Below are 13,236 nucleotides of genomic sequence, written 5' to 3'. Positions count from 1 at the left end.
GGAGGAGGAGGTGGGGGGTGAGGGGTGGAGGGAGGAGGGGGTGAGGGGGAGGAGGAGGAGGGGGTGAGGGTGGAGGAGGAGGAGGGGGTGAGGGTGAGGAGGAGGGAGTGAGGAGGAGGAGGAGGAGGAGGTGGGGGTGAGGGTGGAGGAGGAGGAGGAGGTGGGGGTGGAGGAGGAGGAGGGGGTGAGGGTGGAGGAGGAGGAGGGGGTGAGGGTGGAGGAGGAGGGGGTGGGGTGGAGGAGGAGGGGGTGAGGGTGGAGGAGGAGGGAGGGGTGAGGGTGGAGGAGGAGGGGGTGAGGGTGGAGGAGGAGGGGGTGAGGGTGGAGGAGGAGGGGGGTGAGGGTGGAGGAGGAGAGGGGTGAGGGTGGAGGAGGAGGAGGAGGGGGTGAGGGTGGAGGAGGAGGAGGGGGTGAGGGTGGAGGAGGAGGAGGGGGTGAGGTGGAGGAGGAGGAGGGGGGTGAGGGTGGAGGAGGAGGAGGGGTGAGGGAGGAGGAGAGGGGTGGAGGGTGAGGGTGGAGGAGGAGGGGGTGAGGGTGGAGGAGGAGGGGGTGAGGGTGGAGGAGGAGGAGGTGGGGGTGGAGAGGAGGGGGGGGTGAGGGTGGAGGAGGAGGAGGAGGGGGTGAGGGAGGAGGAGGAGGAGGAGGGGGTGAGGGTGGAGTGAGAGGAGGAGGGGGTGAGGTGGAGGAGGAGGAGGTGGGGGTGGAGGAGGAGGGGGGGGGTGAGGGTGGAGGAGGAGGAGGGGGGGAGAGGAGGGTGGAGGAGGAGGTGGGGGTGAGGGTGGAGGAGGAGGAAGGGGGTGAGGGTGGAGGGTGAGGGGGTGAGGGGGTGGAGGAGGAGGGGTGGGGGTGAGGGGTGGAGGAGGAGGGGGTGAGGGGTGGAGGAGGAGGGGGTGAGGGTGGAGGAGAGGAGGGGGTGGAGGAGGGGGGAGGGTGGAGGAGGAGGAGAGGAGGGGTGAGGGTGGAGGAGGAGGAGGCGAGGAGGGGTGAGGGAGGAGGAGGAGGAGGTGGGGTGAGGGTGGAGGAGGAGGGGGGGTGAGGGTGGAGGAGGAGGGGGGGTGAGGGTGGAGGAGGAGGGGGGGTGAGGGTGGAGGAGGCAGGGGGGGTGAGGGTGGAGGAGGAGGGGGGGAGAGGGGGTGGAGAGGAGGGGGTGGAGGAGGAGGGGTGAGGGTGAGGAGGAGGAGGGGGTGAGGGTGGAGGAGGAGGAGGAGGGGGTGAGGGAGGAGGAGGAGGGTGAGGGTGAGGAGGAGGGGGGGCTGAGGGTGGAGGAGGAGGGGGGGTGAGGGTGGAGGAGGAGGGGGGGTGAGGGTGGAGGAGGAGGGGTGGAGGAGGAGGGGTGGAGGAGGAGGGTTGAGGGTGGAGGAGGAGGGGGTGAGGGTGGAGGAGGAGGAGGTGGGGGTGGAGGAGGAGGGGTGGAGGAGGAGGGGGTGAGGGTGGAGGAGGAGGAGGAAGGGGGTGAGGGAGGAGGGAGGAGGAGGAGGTGGGGGTGAGGGTGGAGAGGAGGAGGAGGGGGTGAGGGTGGGAGAGGGGGGTGAGGGGGTGGAGGAGAGGGGGTAGGGTGAGGAGGAGGAGGTTGGGGTGGAGGAGGAGGGGGTGGAGGAGGAGGGGGGTGAGGGTGGAGGAGGAGGAGGGGGGTGAGGGTGGAGGAGGAGGAGGACGGGGTGAGGGAGGAGGAGGAGGAGGTGGGGGTGAGGGTGGAGGAGGAGGGGGGGTGAGGGTGGAGGAGGAGGAGGGGGTGAGGTGGAGGAGGAGGGGTGGAGGAGGAGGGGTGAGGGGAGGGGGTGAGGGTGGAGGATGAGGGGGTGAGGGTGGAGGAGGAGGAGGAGGGGGTGAGGAGGAGGAGGAGGGGTGGGGGTGAGGGTGAGGGTGGAGAGGAGGGGGGCGTGAGGGTGGAGGAGGGAGGGGGGTGAGGTGGAGGAGGAGGGGGGAGTGAGGGTGGAGGAGGAGGGAGGGTGAGGGTGGAGGAGGAGGGGGGTGAGAGGAGGAGGGGTGAGGTTGAGGCAGGAGGGGTGAGGGTGGAGGAGGAGGGGGTGAGGGGAGGAGGAGGGGTGAGGGTGGAGGAGGAGGAGGGGGTGAGGGTGGAGGAGGAGGAGGAGGTGGGGGTGAGGGTGGAGGAGGAGGAGGTGGGGTGGAGGAGGAGGGGGGTGAGGGTGGAGGAGGCTGGGGGGGTGAGGGTGGAGAGGAGGGGGTGGAGGAGGAGGGGGTGAGGAGGAAGGGGGTGAGGGTGGAGGGAGGGGGTGAGGGTGGAGGAGGAGGAGGTGTGGGTGAGGAGGTGGGGGGTGGAGGAGGAGGGGGGGTGAGGGTGGAGGAGGAGAAGGGGGTGAGGGTGGAGGAGGAGGGGGGGTGAGGGTGGAGAGGAGGGGGGGTGAGGGTGAGGAGGAGGGGGTGGAGGAGGAGGGGGTGGAGGAGGAGGGGGAGTGAGGGTGGAGGAGGAGGGGGTGGAGGGTGGTGGAGGAGGAGGGGGTGAGGGAGGAGGAGGTGGGGGTGAGGGAGGAGGTGAGGGTGGTGGAGGAGGGCGTGAGGGTGGAGGAGGAGGAGGTGGGGGTGGAGGAGGAGGGGGGGTGAGGGTGGAGGAGGAGGGGGTGAGGGTGGAGGAGGAGAGGGTTGAGGTGGAGGAGGAGGGGGTGGAGGAGGAGGGGGTGAGGGGTGAGGGTCTTTGGCAACTAGTGGTTGTTTGTGAGAGAGGAGGAGGAGTGGGGGTGGAGGAGGAGGGGGTGGAGGAGGTGGGGGTGGAGGAGGAGGGGGTGGAGGAGGAGGGGGGTGAGGGTGGAGGAGGAGGAGGAGGAGGGGGTGAGGGTGGAGGAGGAGGAGGAGGGGGTGAGGGAGGAGGAGGTGGGGGTGAGGGTGGAGGAGGAGGAGGTGGGGGTGGAGGAGGAGGGGGGGTGAGGTGGAGGAGGAGGGGGGAGAGGGAGGAGGTGGGGTGGAGGAGGAGGGGGGGTGAGGGTGGAGGAGGAGGGGGGGTGAGGGTGGAGGAGGAGGGGGTGGAGGAGGAGAGGGGTGGAGGAGGAGGGGTGGAGGAGGAGGGGGTGGAGGAGGAGGGGGTGAGGGTGGAGGAGGAGGAGGTGGGGGTGGAGGAGGAGGGGGGGTGAGAGTGCGTGGAGGAGGAGAAGGGGGTGAGGGTGGAGGAGGGGGAGGGGGGTGAGGGTGGAGGAGGAGGGGGGTGAGGGTGGAGGAGGAGGGGGTGGAGGGGAGGGGTGGAGGAGGAGGGGTGAGGGTGGAGGAGGAGGGGGTGAGGGTGGAGGAGGTGGGGTGAGGGAGGAGGGAGGGTGGAGGAGGAGGGGGTGAGGGTGGAGGAGGAGGAGGTGGGGTGGAGGAGGAGGGGGGTGAGGGTGGAGGAGAGGGGGTGAGGGTGGAGAGGAGGGGGTGAGGGTGGAGGAGGATGGGGGGTGAGGGTGGAGGAGGAGGGGTGAGGGTGGAGGAGGAGGGGGTGGAGGAGGAGGGGGTGAGGGTGGAGGAGGAGGGGGGTGAGGGTGGAGGAGGAGGGGGTGAGGGTGGAGGAGGAGGGGGTGAGGGAGGAGGAGGTGGGGGTGAGGGAGGAAGGGTGGGAGGTGGAGGAGGAGGGGGTGAGGGTGGAGGAGGAGGGGGAGGGGGTGAGGAGGAGGGAGGTGGGGTGAGGGGAGGAGGTGAGGGTGGAGGAGGAGGGGGTGAGGGTGAGGGAGGAGGAGGAGGGGTGAGGAGGAGGAGGTGGGGGTGAGGAGGAGGTGAGGGTGGAGGAGGAGGGGGTGAGGGTTGGAGGAGGGAGGGGGGTGAGGGTGGAGGGAGGAGAAGGGGGGTGAGGGTGGAGGAGGAGGAGGGGTGAGGGTGGAGGAGGAGGGGGGGTGAGGGTGGAGGAGGAGGGGGGTGAGGGTGGGGAGGAGGGGGTGGAGGAGAGGGTGGAGAGGAGGAGGTGAGGGGTGGAGGAGGAGGGGTGAGGGTGGAGGAGGTGGGGTGAGGGTGGAGGAGGTGAGGGTGGAGGAGGAGGGGGTGAGGGTGGAGGAGGGAGGTGGGGTGAGGAGGAGGGGGGTGAGGGTGAGAGGAGGAGGAAGGGGGTGAGGGTGGAGGAGGAGAAGGGGGTGAGGGTGGAGGAGGATGGGGGGTGAGGGTGGAGGAGGAGGGGGGGGTGAGGGTGGAGGAGGAGGGGTGGAGGAGGAGGGGGTGAGGGGAGGAGGGGGTGAGGGTGGAGGAGGAGGGGTGAGGGTGGAGGAGGAGGGGTGGGGGAGAGGAGGAGGGGGTGGAGGAGAGGGGAGTGAGGGTGAGGAGACGGGTGGTTAAAGGTGGAGGAGGAGGGGGAGGTGAGGGTGGAGGAGGAGGGGGGTGAGGGTGAGGAGGGGGTGGAGGAGAGGGGGTTGGAGGAGGAGGGGGTGAGGTGTGAGGAGGAGGGGGTGAGGGTGGAGGAGGAGGGGGTGAGGGTGGAGGAGGAGGGGGTGAGGGTGGAGGAGGAGGGGGTGGAGGAGGAGGGGGTGAGGGTGGAGGAGGGGAGGTGGGGGTGGAGGAGGAGGTGGGGGGGTGGGGGGGAGGATGGAGGAGGAGGGGGTGAGGGTGGAGGAGGAGGGGGGTGAGGGTGGAGGAGGAGAAGGGGGAGGGTGGAGGAGGAGGGGGTGGAGGAGGGGGGGTGAGGGTGGAGGGGAAGGGGTGAGGTGGAGGAGGAGGGTGAGGGTGGAGGAGGAGGGGGTGAGGGTGGAGGAGGAGGGGTGGAGGAGGAGGGGGTGAGGGTGGAGGAGAGGGGGTGAGGGTGGAGGAGGAGGGGGGGTGAGGGATGGAGGAGGAGAGGGTGGAGGAGGAGGGAGGTGAGGGTGGAGGGGAGGGGGTGAGGGTGGAGGAGGAGGGGTGAGGGTGGAGGAGGAGGGGGGTGGGAGGAGGAGGGGGTGAGGTGGAGGAGGAGGGGGGAGGAGGGGTGAGGTGGAGGCGAGGGGTGAGGGTGGAGGAGGAGAGGGGTGTGAGGGTGGAGGGGGTGAGGAGGATGAGGAGGGGGCTGAGGGTGGAGGAGGAGGGGTGGAGGAGGAGGGGGTGAGGAGGAGAGGGTGAGGAGGGAGGTGAGGGTGGAGAAGGGGGTGAGGGTGGAGGAGGAGGTGAGGAGGAGGAGGAGGGGGGCCCGGGTGGAGGGATGGGGATCGGGATCAGTCGCTTCGAGCATGAGTGAAACATTGTAACAAATCTGGGCGGATGTATCAAAAAATTTGGCATTGTGTCTCTTGGACAGTGAAACCTGACCGGCTGGAATTGGCATGGTGACACTGGACTGTGAGACTGACCGGCTGGAATTGGCATTGTGTCTCTGGACAGTGAAACTGACCGGCTGGAATTGGCATTGTGACACTGGACAGCTGAGACTGACCGGCTGAATTGGCATTGTGTCTCTGGACAGTGAAACTGACCCGGCTGGAATTGGCATTGTGTCTCTGGACAGTGAAACTGACCGGCTGGAATTGGCATTGTGACACTGGACAGTGAGACTGACCGGCTAGAATTGGCATTGTGTCTCTGGACAGTGAGACTGACCGGCTGGAATTGGCATTGTGTCTCTGGACAGTGAAACTGATTGGCTGGAATTGGCATGGTGACACTGGACAGTGAGACTGATTGGCTGGAATTGGCATTGTGTCTCTGGACAGTGAAACTGATTGGCTGGAATTGGCATGGTGACACTGGACAGTGAGACTGACCGGCTGGAATTGGCATTGTGTCTCTGGACAGTGAGACTGACCGGCTGGAATTGGCATTGTGACACTGGACAGTGAAACTGACCGGCTGGAATTGGCATGGTGACACTGGACAGTGAGACTGACCGGCTGGAATTGGCATTGTGTCTCTGGACAGTGAGACTGACCGGCTGGAATTGGCATTGTGACACTGGACAGTGAAACTGACCGGCTGGAATTGGCATGGTGACACTGGACAGTGAGACTGACCGGCTGGAATTGGCATGGTGACACTGGACAGTGAGACTGACCGGCTGGAATTGGCATTGTGACACTGGACAGTGAGACTGACCGGCTGGAATTGGCATTGTGACACTGGACAGTGAAACTGACCGGCTGGAATTGGCATTGTGACACTGGACAGTGAAACTGACCGGCTGGAATTGGCATGGTGACACTGGACAGTGAGACTGACCGGCTGGAATTGGCATTGTGACACTGGACAGTGAGACTGACCAGCTGGAATTGGCATTGTGACACTGGACAGTGAGACTGACCGGCTGGAATTGGCATTGTATCTCTGGACAGTGAGACTGACCGGCTGGAATTGGCATTGTGACACTGGACAGTGAGACTGACCGGCTGGAATTGGCATTGTGACACTGGACAGTGAGACTGACCGGCTGAAATTGGCATTGTGTCTCTGGACAGTGAGACTGACCGGCTGGAATTGGCATTGTGACACTGGACAGTGAGACTGACCGGCTGGAATTGGCATTGTGTCTCTGGACAGTGAGACTGACCGGCTGGAATTGGCATTGTGACACTGGACAGTGAGACTGACCGGCTGGAATTGGCATTGTGTCTCTGGACAGTGAGACTGACTGGCTGGAATTGGCATTGTGACACTGGACAGTGAGACTGACCGGCTGGAATTGGCATTGTGTCTCTGGACAGTGAGACTGACCGGCTGGAATTGGCATTGTGACACTGGACAGTGAGACTGATTGGCTGGAATTGGCATTGTGACACTGGACAGTGAAACTGACCGGCTGGAATTGGCATTGTGACACGACAGTGAGACTGACCGGCTGGAATTGGCATTGTGTCTCTGGACAGTGAAACTGACCGGCTGGAATTGGCATTGTGTCTCTGGACAGTGAGACTGACCGGCTGGAATTGGCATTGTGACACGACAGTGAGACTGACCGGCTGGAATTGGCATTGTGACACTGGACAGTGAGACTGACCGGCTGGAATTGGCATTGTGACACTGGACAGTGAGACTGACCGGCTGGAATTGGCATTGTGACACTGGACAGTGAAACTGACCGGCTGGAATTGGCATTGTGACACGACAGTGAGACTGACCGGCTGGAATTGGCATTGTGTCTCTGGACAGTGAGACTGACCGGCTGGAATTGGCATTGTGTCTCTGGACAGTGAGACTGACCGGCTGGAATTGGCATTGTGACACGACAGTGAGACTGACCGGCTGGAATTGGCATTGTGACACGACAGTGAGACTGACCGGCTGGAATTGGCATTGTGACACGACAGTGAGACTGACCGGCTGGAATTGGCATTGTGTCTCTGGACAGTGAGACTGACCGGCTGGAATTGGCATTGTGTCTCTGGACAGTGAGACTGACCGGCTGGAATTGGCATTGTGACACTGGACAGTGAGACTGACCGGCTGGAATTGGCATTGTGACACTGGACAGTGAAACTGATTGGCTGGAATTGGCATTGTGACACTGGACAGTGAAACTGATTGGCTGGAATTGGCATTGTGACACTGGACAGTGAAACTGACCGGCTGGAATTGGCATTGTGACACTGGACAGTGAAACTGATTGGCTGGAATTGGCATTGTGTCTCTGGACAGTGAGACTGACCGGCTGGAATTGGCATTGTGTCTCTGGACAGTGAGACTGACCGGCTGGAATTGGCATTGTGACACTGGACAGTGAAACTGACCGGCTGGAATTGGCATTGTGACACTGGACAGTGAAACTGACCGGCTGGAATTGGCATTGTGACACTGGACAGTGAAACTGACCGGCTGGAATTGGCATTGTGACACTGGACAGTGAGACTGACCGGCTGGAATTGGCATTGTGTCTCTGGACAGTGAGACTGACCGGCTGGAATTGGCATTGTGACACTGGACAGTGAGACTGACCGGCTGGAATTGGCATTGTGACACTGGACAGTGAGACTGACCGGCTGGAATTGGCATTGTGTCTCTGGACAGTGAAACTGATTGGCTGGAATTGGCATTGTGACACTGGACAGTGAAACTGATTGGCTGGAATTGGCATTGTGACACTGGACAGTGAGACTGACCGGCTGGAATTGGCATTGTGTCTCTGGACAGTGAGACTGACCGGCTGGAATTGGCATTGTGACACTGGACAGTGAGACTGACCGGCTGGAATTGGCATTGTGACACTGGACAGTGAAACTGACCGGCTGGAATTGGCATTGTGACACTGGACCGTGAAACTGACCGGCTGGAATTGGCATTGTGACACGACAGTGAAACTGACCGGCTGGAATTGGCATTTTGACACGACAGTGAAACTGACCGGCTGGAATTGGCATTGTGTCTCTGGACAGTGAAACTGATTGGCTGGAATTGGCATTGTGACACTGGACAGTGAAACTGACCGGCTGGAATTGGCATTGTGTCTCTGGACAGTGAAACTGATTGGCTGGAATTGGCATTGTGTCTCTGGACAGTGAGACTGACCGGCTGGAATTGGCATTGTGACACTGGACAGTGAAACTGACCGGCTGGAATTGGCATTGTGACACAACAGTGAAACTGACCGGCTGGAATTGGCATTGTGACACGACATTGAAACTGACCGGCTGGAATTGGCATTGTGTCTCTGGACAGTGTAACTGATTGGCTGGAATTGGCATTGTGACACTGGACAGTGAAACTGACCGGCTGGAATTGGCATTGTGATACTGGACAGTGAGACAGATTGGCTGGAATTGGCGTTGTGACACTGGACAGTGAAACTGACCGGCTGGAATTGGCATTGTGACACTGGACAGTGAGACTGACCGGCTGGAATTGGCATTGTGTCTCTGGACAGTGAGACTGACCGGCTGGAATTGGCATTGTGACACTGGACAGTGAGACTGACCGGCTGGAATTGGCATTGTGACACTGGACAGTGAGACTGACCGGCTAGAATTGGCATTGTGTCTCTGGACAGTGAGACTGACCGGCTGGAATTGGCATTGTGACACTGGACAGTGAAACTGACCGGCTGGAATTGGCATTGTGACACTGGACAGTGAAACTGACCGGCTGGAATTGGCATTGTGACACTGGACAGTGAGACTGACCGGCTGGAATTGGCATTGTGTCTCTGGACAGTGAGACTGACCGGCTGGAATTGGCATTGTGTCACTGGACAGTGAGACTGACCGGCTGGAATTGGTATTGTGACACTGGACAGTGAGACTGACCGGCTGGAATTGGCATTGTGACACTGGACAGTGAGACTGACCAGCTGGAATTGGCATTGTGTCTCTGGACAGTGAGACTGACCGGCTGGAATTGGCATTGTGACACTGGACAGTGAGACTGACCGGCTGGAATTGGCATTGTGACACTGGACAGTGAGACTGACCAGCTGGAATTGGCATTGTGTCTCTGGACAGTGAGACTGACCGGCTGGAATTGGCATTGTGACACTGGACAGTGAGACTGACCGGCTGGAATTGGCATTGTGTCTCTGGACAGTGAGACTGACCGGCTGGAATTGGCATTGTGACACTGGACAGTGAGACTGACCGGCTGGAATTGGCATTGTGACACTGGACAGTGAGACTGACCGGCTGGAATTGGCATTGTGACACTGGACAGTGAGACTGACCGGCTGGAATTGGCATTGTGACACTGGACAGTGAGACTGACCGGCTGGAATTGGCATTGTGTCTCTGGACAGTGAGACTGACCGGCTGGAATTGGCATTGTGTCTCTGGACAGTGAGACTGACCGGCTGGAATTGGCATTGTGACACTGGACAGTGAAACTGACCGGCTGGAATTGGCATTGTGACACTGGACAGTGAAACTGATTGGCTGGAATTGGCATTGTGTCTCTGGACAGTGAGACTGACCGGCTGGAATTGGCATTGTGTCTCTGGACAGTGAGACTGACCGGCTGGAATTGGCATTGTGTCTCTGGACAGTGAGACTGACCGGCTGGAATTGGCATTGTGACACTGGACAGTGAGACTGACCGGCTGGAATTGGCGTTGTGTCTCTGGACAGTGAGACTGACCGGCTGGAATTGGCATTGTGACACTGGACAGTGAGACTGACCGGCTGGAATTGGCGTTGTGACACTGGACAGTGAGACTGACCGGCTGGAATTGGCATTGTGACACTGGACAGTGAGACTGACCGGCTGGAATTGGCGTTGTGACACTGGACAGTGAAACTGATTGGCTGGAATTGGCATGGTGACACTGGACAGTGAGACTGATTGGCTGGAATTGGCATTGTGACACTGGACAGTGAGACTGACCGGCTGGAATTGGCATTGTGACACTGGACAGTGAGACTGACCAGCTGGAATTGGCATTGTGTCTCTGGACAGTGAGACTGACCGGCTGGAATTGGCATTGTGACACTGGACAGTGAAACTGACCGGCTGGAATTGGCATGGTGACACTGGACAGTGAGACTGACCGGCTGGAATTGGCATTGTGTCTCTGGACTGTGAGACTGACCGGCTGGAATTGGCATTGTGACACTGGACAGTGAGACTGACCGGCTGGAATTGGCATTGTGACACTGGACAGTGAGACTGACCGGCTGGAATTGGCATTGTGACACTGGACAGTGAAACTGACCGGCTGGAATTGGCATTGTGACACTGGACAGTGAAACTGACCGGCTGGAATTGGCATTGTGTCTCTGGACAGTGAGACTGACCGGCTGGAATTGGCATTGTGTCTCTGGACAGTGAAACTGATTGGCTGGAATTGGCATTGTGACACTGGACAGTGAAACTGACCGGCTGGAATTGGCATTGTGACACTGGACAGTGAGACTGACCGGCTGGAATTGGCGTTGTGACACTGGTGACGTAATCTAAATAGTAACAGCTTGCTCTCTCTCAACAGTGACCTATTCCAAGTCAGCATGGCGAAGATCGATGACAATGCCGTGGCCAACATTAACAGTGCTTTCCTGAAACAGACCAAGGCTGAGGCTGTCAGGCGGGACAACATGCTGATGATGCAACCCTACGCCAACTGGGAGCAGTTCCTGATGCCCGCCCCCATGTCGATCGCCATCCTCGGTGAGCTGATCATCATCTCCTCTGTCAGTGATTTCTCTGTGAACAGACACACTCCCGACCGACAATACACCCACATCAAATATCCGGAATCTTTCCGAGCCTGCCTCATGCAGGTCAGTAACCAGGGCTGGAAGAGCTTCAACCTGGCCCACAAGAACATGGATCAGATTAGGCTGCACTCTCAGAGTGTCCCGACACACATGAAGAACACAGTGAAGACATTGATGCAAGGTGACCAGCGGGCGCTGGAGAAGATCCTCCCATTGCAGTTGGGCAGCATCAAAGCCGTTGCTGACGAGTGCCTGGGACTAGCGCAGGAGGTGGAACAAACCTTCGCCTCCGTCACCGACTTAATCCATGAGCTGCTGGAGGCCTGTACCAGCGCCAAGGGGGCGTACGAGGCCGAGTCGCAGGAGGTGGCACGTTCCCTGGAGGAGGCCAAACTTCGAAAGGCTACCACCGAGAAGGTGAAGAGACAGGTGGAGGAATATTTCACCAGAATGAACTATCAGGTCGAGGATGCCCATGATGCTTATAAGAAGGCGCTGGAGTCTGCGCCCAGTGAGTGGGGGGTGATGGGCATGTTTGCAGTGGAGAATTCCATCAACGTGGTGGGTAACCTGGTGAGTGGTTTCATGTCGATGGTCACCGCTGACCCAGTCAGTCTGTCCACCACTGTGGTGGAGACCTTGGCCAATGTTGGCAATGTCATTGCAGAAAAGGTGAAGAATAAGGAGCAAGGGAAAGTTTCAGCCCAGCAAACTGAGCTGGACCCAGTGGCGGCCAGTAACGTGCTGGCAAAATCCAGTGAGCTGCTGATCGCCACAGTCAAGCTTCAGGATCTCTTGTCTGAGGACGCGAAATTGAGCCTCCATAAACTCCTGGATGACGTGACTGGCGATGTGAACTCGGACATCTCCAGGCGCATGTTCCAGAAGATTAAAACCGAGATCAACCTGGAGGAGGACTGCAGTCCGAAGGCAGCAGCGCTAACTCTGTGCCGGAAGGGGATTGCCATCTGTGAGAAGCTGGAGGAGATTGGGCAGTGTGACGAGCCCAGCGAGGAGCAGATGGGCAAATTGGCAGTGAGGATTGGCGAGCTGTACGGGAAAGTGGTCAAGTTCAGTGCCGGGTGCGTGGCTGCCAACAGCTCGTCCGTGCTGCCCCCCACCGCCCCAAACCTGTCCAGGGCCGCCGGGGACCAGGATTCCCAGGACACGAGTATGGTGCAGACGGTGGTGACACAGGCCAGGTTAAAGATTGAGAATGCCAAGGCACATCTGGATAGCACCCGGGCAGAGTACGAGAGGAGTTTCCAATCCATGAAGGAGACGAACAAGGAATTGGATGAGATCCTGATTATGATGAGGAAATGCCAGGTGACCAAGGTCGACTTTGACACCAAACTGAAGATGTTGGCCCAGGGTCTGGATGCATTGGCTCGAGTGAGGGAGCAATGGACTAAAATGATCCACTTCTTTCAAATGATCTCCAACCTGATCCACATTTGCCTCACCAAGTCCTTAAAAAAGTTCACTGCCGACAGTGAAGAATTCCAAGGAATTAAAGGCTACAATCAACAGAAACTCATCAAGGACTTAATTTACTCGCAGGCCTTCCAGGCGACCAACATCTCCCACCTGATCAACATGATCTCCACCACTTACGTGGAGATATCCAGCAAGTATTTGATGGAGCGAGTGACCAGCCTGGGGCGGCTCATCACCCTGGACCCAGAGGATACCGAGTTCCAAACCGAGCGGGAACTGTTACAGCGAGGCTGCGACGACGCCCGCAGACTGATCCTAGAGCGGGTGCTGAGCAGTAAGGAGGAGTTTGAGAGTCGGGTGCAGCAGCGCATCGAGGCCATCGATTCCGAATTGATGGCCGTGCTCCCCCCTCCTTCCCAATGTGAGGCACAGGCGATTGAGTGCTCGCACAAACAGGAAGCACAATCCCTCTTCAGGGAGATCGCTGAGGAGGAGGAAGATCAATGGGCCTGAAAATGGAAGGAAAACTCCAGTGGGAATGGTGAGTGGGGGGGATTGATTGATTGATATTTATTATCACGTACTGAAGTACAGTGAAAAGTATTTTTCTGCGGCCAAGGTCAGTACGTACATAGTAGACAGAATAATCAACAGAGAACATTAACAAATGGTACATCAACAAATAGTGATTGGTTCCAGTGTGGAACAAGGCCAAACAAGAGCAACATAGGGCGTCGTGAATAGTGTTCTTACAGGGGACAGATCAGTCCGAGGGGGAGTCGTTGAGGAGTCTGGT

The 13,236-nt window shown here is 59.5% G+C and overlaps 2 protein-coding genes across 5 annotated transcripts in view; one reads left to right on the top strand and one right to left on the bottom strand.

Moving 5' to 3' along the window:
* Window positions 1-8,587, bottom strand: part of LOC140425173 (protein EFR3 homolog B-like) — a 61,483-nt gene extending 52,896 nt beyond the window's left edge. Inside the window, exon 1 of the mRNA XM_072509203.1 lies at window positions 8,572-8,587. Coding sequence (XP_072365304.1) covers window positions 8,572-8,587 — 16 coding nt within the window. The remainder of the gene's footprint in view (window positions 1-8,571) is intronic.
* Window positions 8,588-10,720: 2,133 nt separating this feature from the next.
* LOC140428699 (uncharacterized) overlaps window positions 10,721-13,236 on the top strand; it is a 63,441-nt gene continuing 60,925 nt past the window's right edge. For 2 of the 4 annotated variants that reach the window (XR_011948830.1, XM_072515432.1), the window contains exon 1: window positions 10,723-12,981. Coding sequence is in view for 3 of the 4 variants with exons in the window: in XM_072515432.1 (XP_072371533.1) it covers window positions 10,791-12,953 (2,163 nt within the window). In the remaining variant the exon portion in view is untranslated. Of the gene's footprint in view, window positions 12,982-13,236 lie in introns of all 4 variants that reach the window. The other 2 variants (XM_072515444.1, XM_072515438.1) reach the window with 2 other exon arrangements.

The sequence above is a fragment of the Scyliorhinus torazame genome, chromosome 1 (assembly GCF_047496885.1).
Source record: "Scyliorhinus torazame isolate Kashiwa2021f chromosome 1, sScyTor2.1, whole genome shotgun sequence".
Taxonomy (NCBI): Eukaryota; Metazoa; Chordata; class Chondrichthyes; order Carcharhiniformes; family Scyliorhinidae; genus Scyliorhinus; species Scyliorhinus torazame.
Note: the sequence above shows the minus strand (reverse complement) of the source record. Positions and strands in the feature narration are given on the sequence as shown.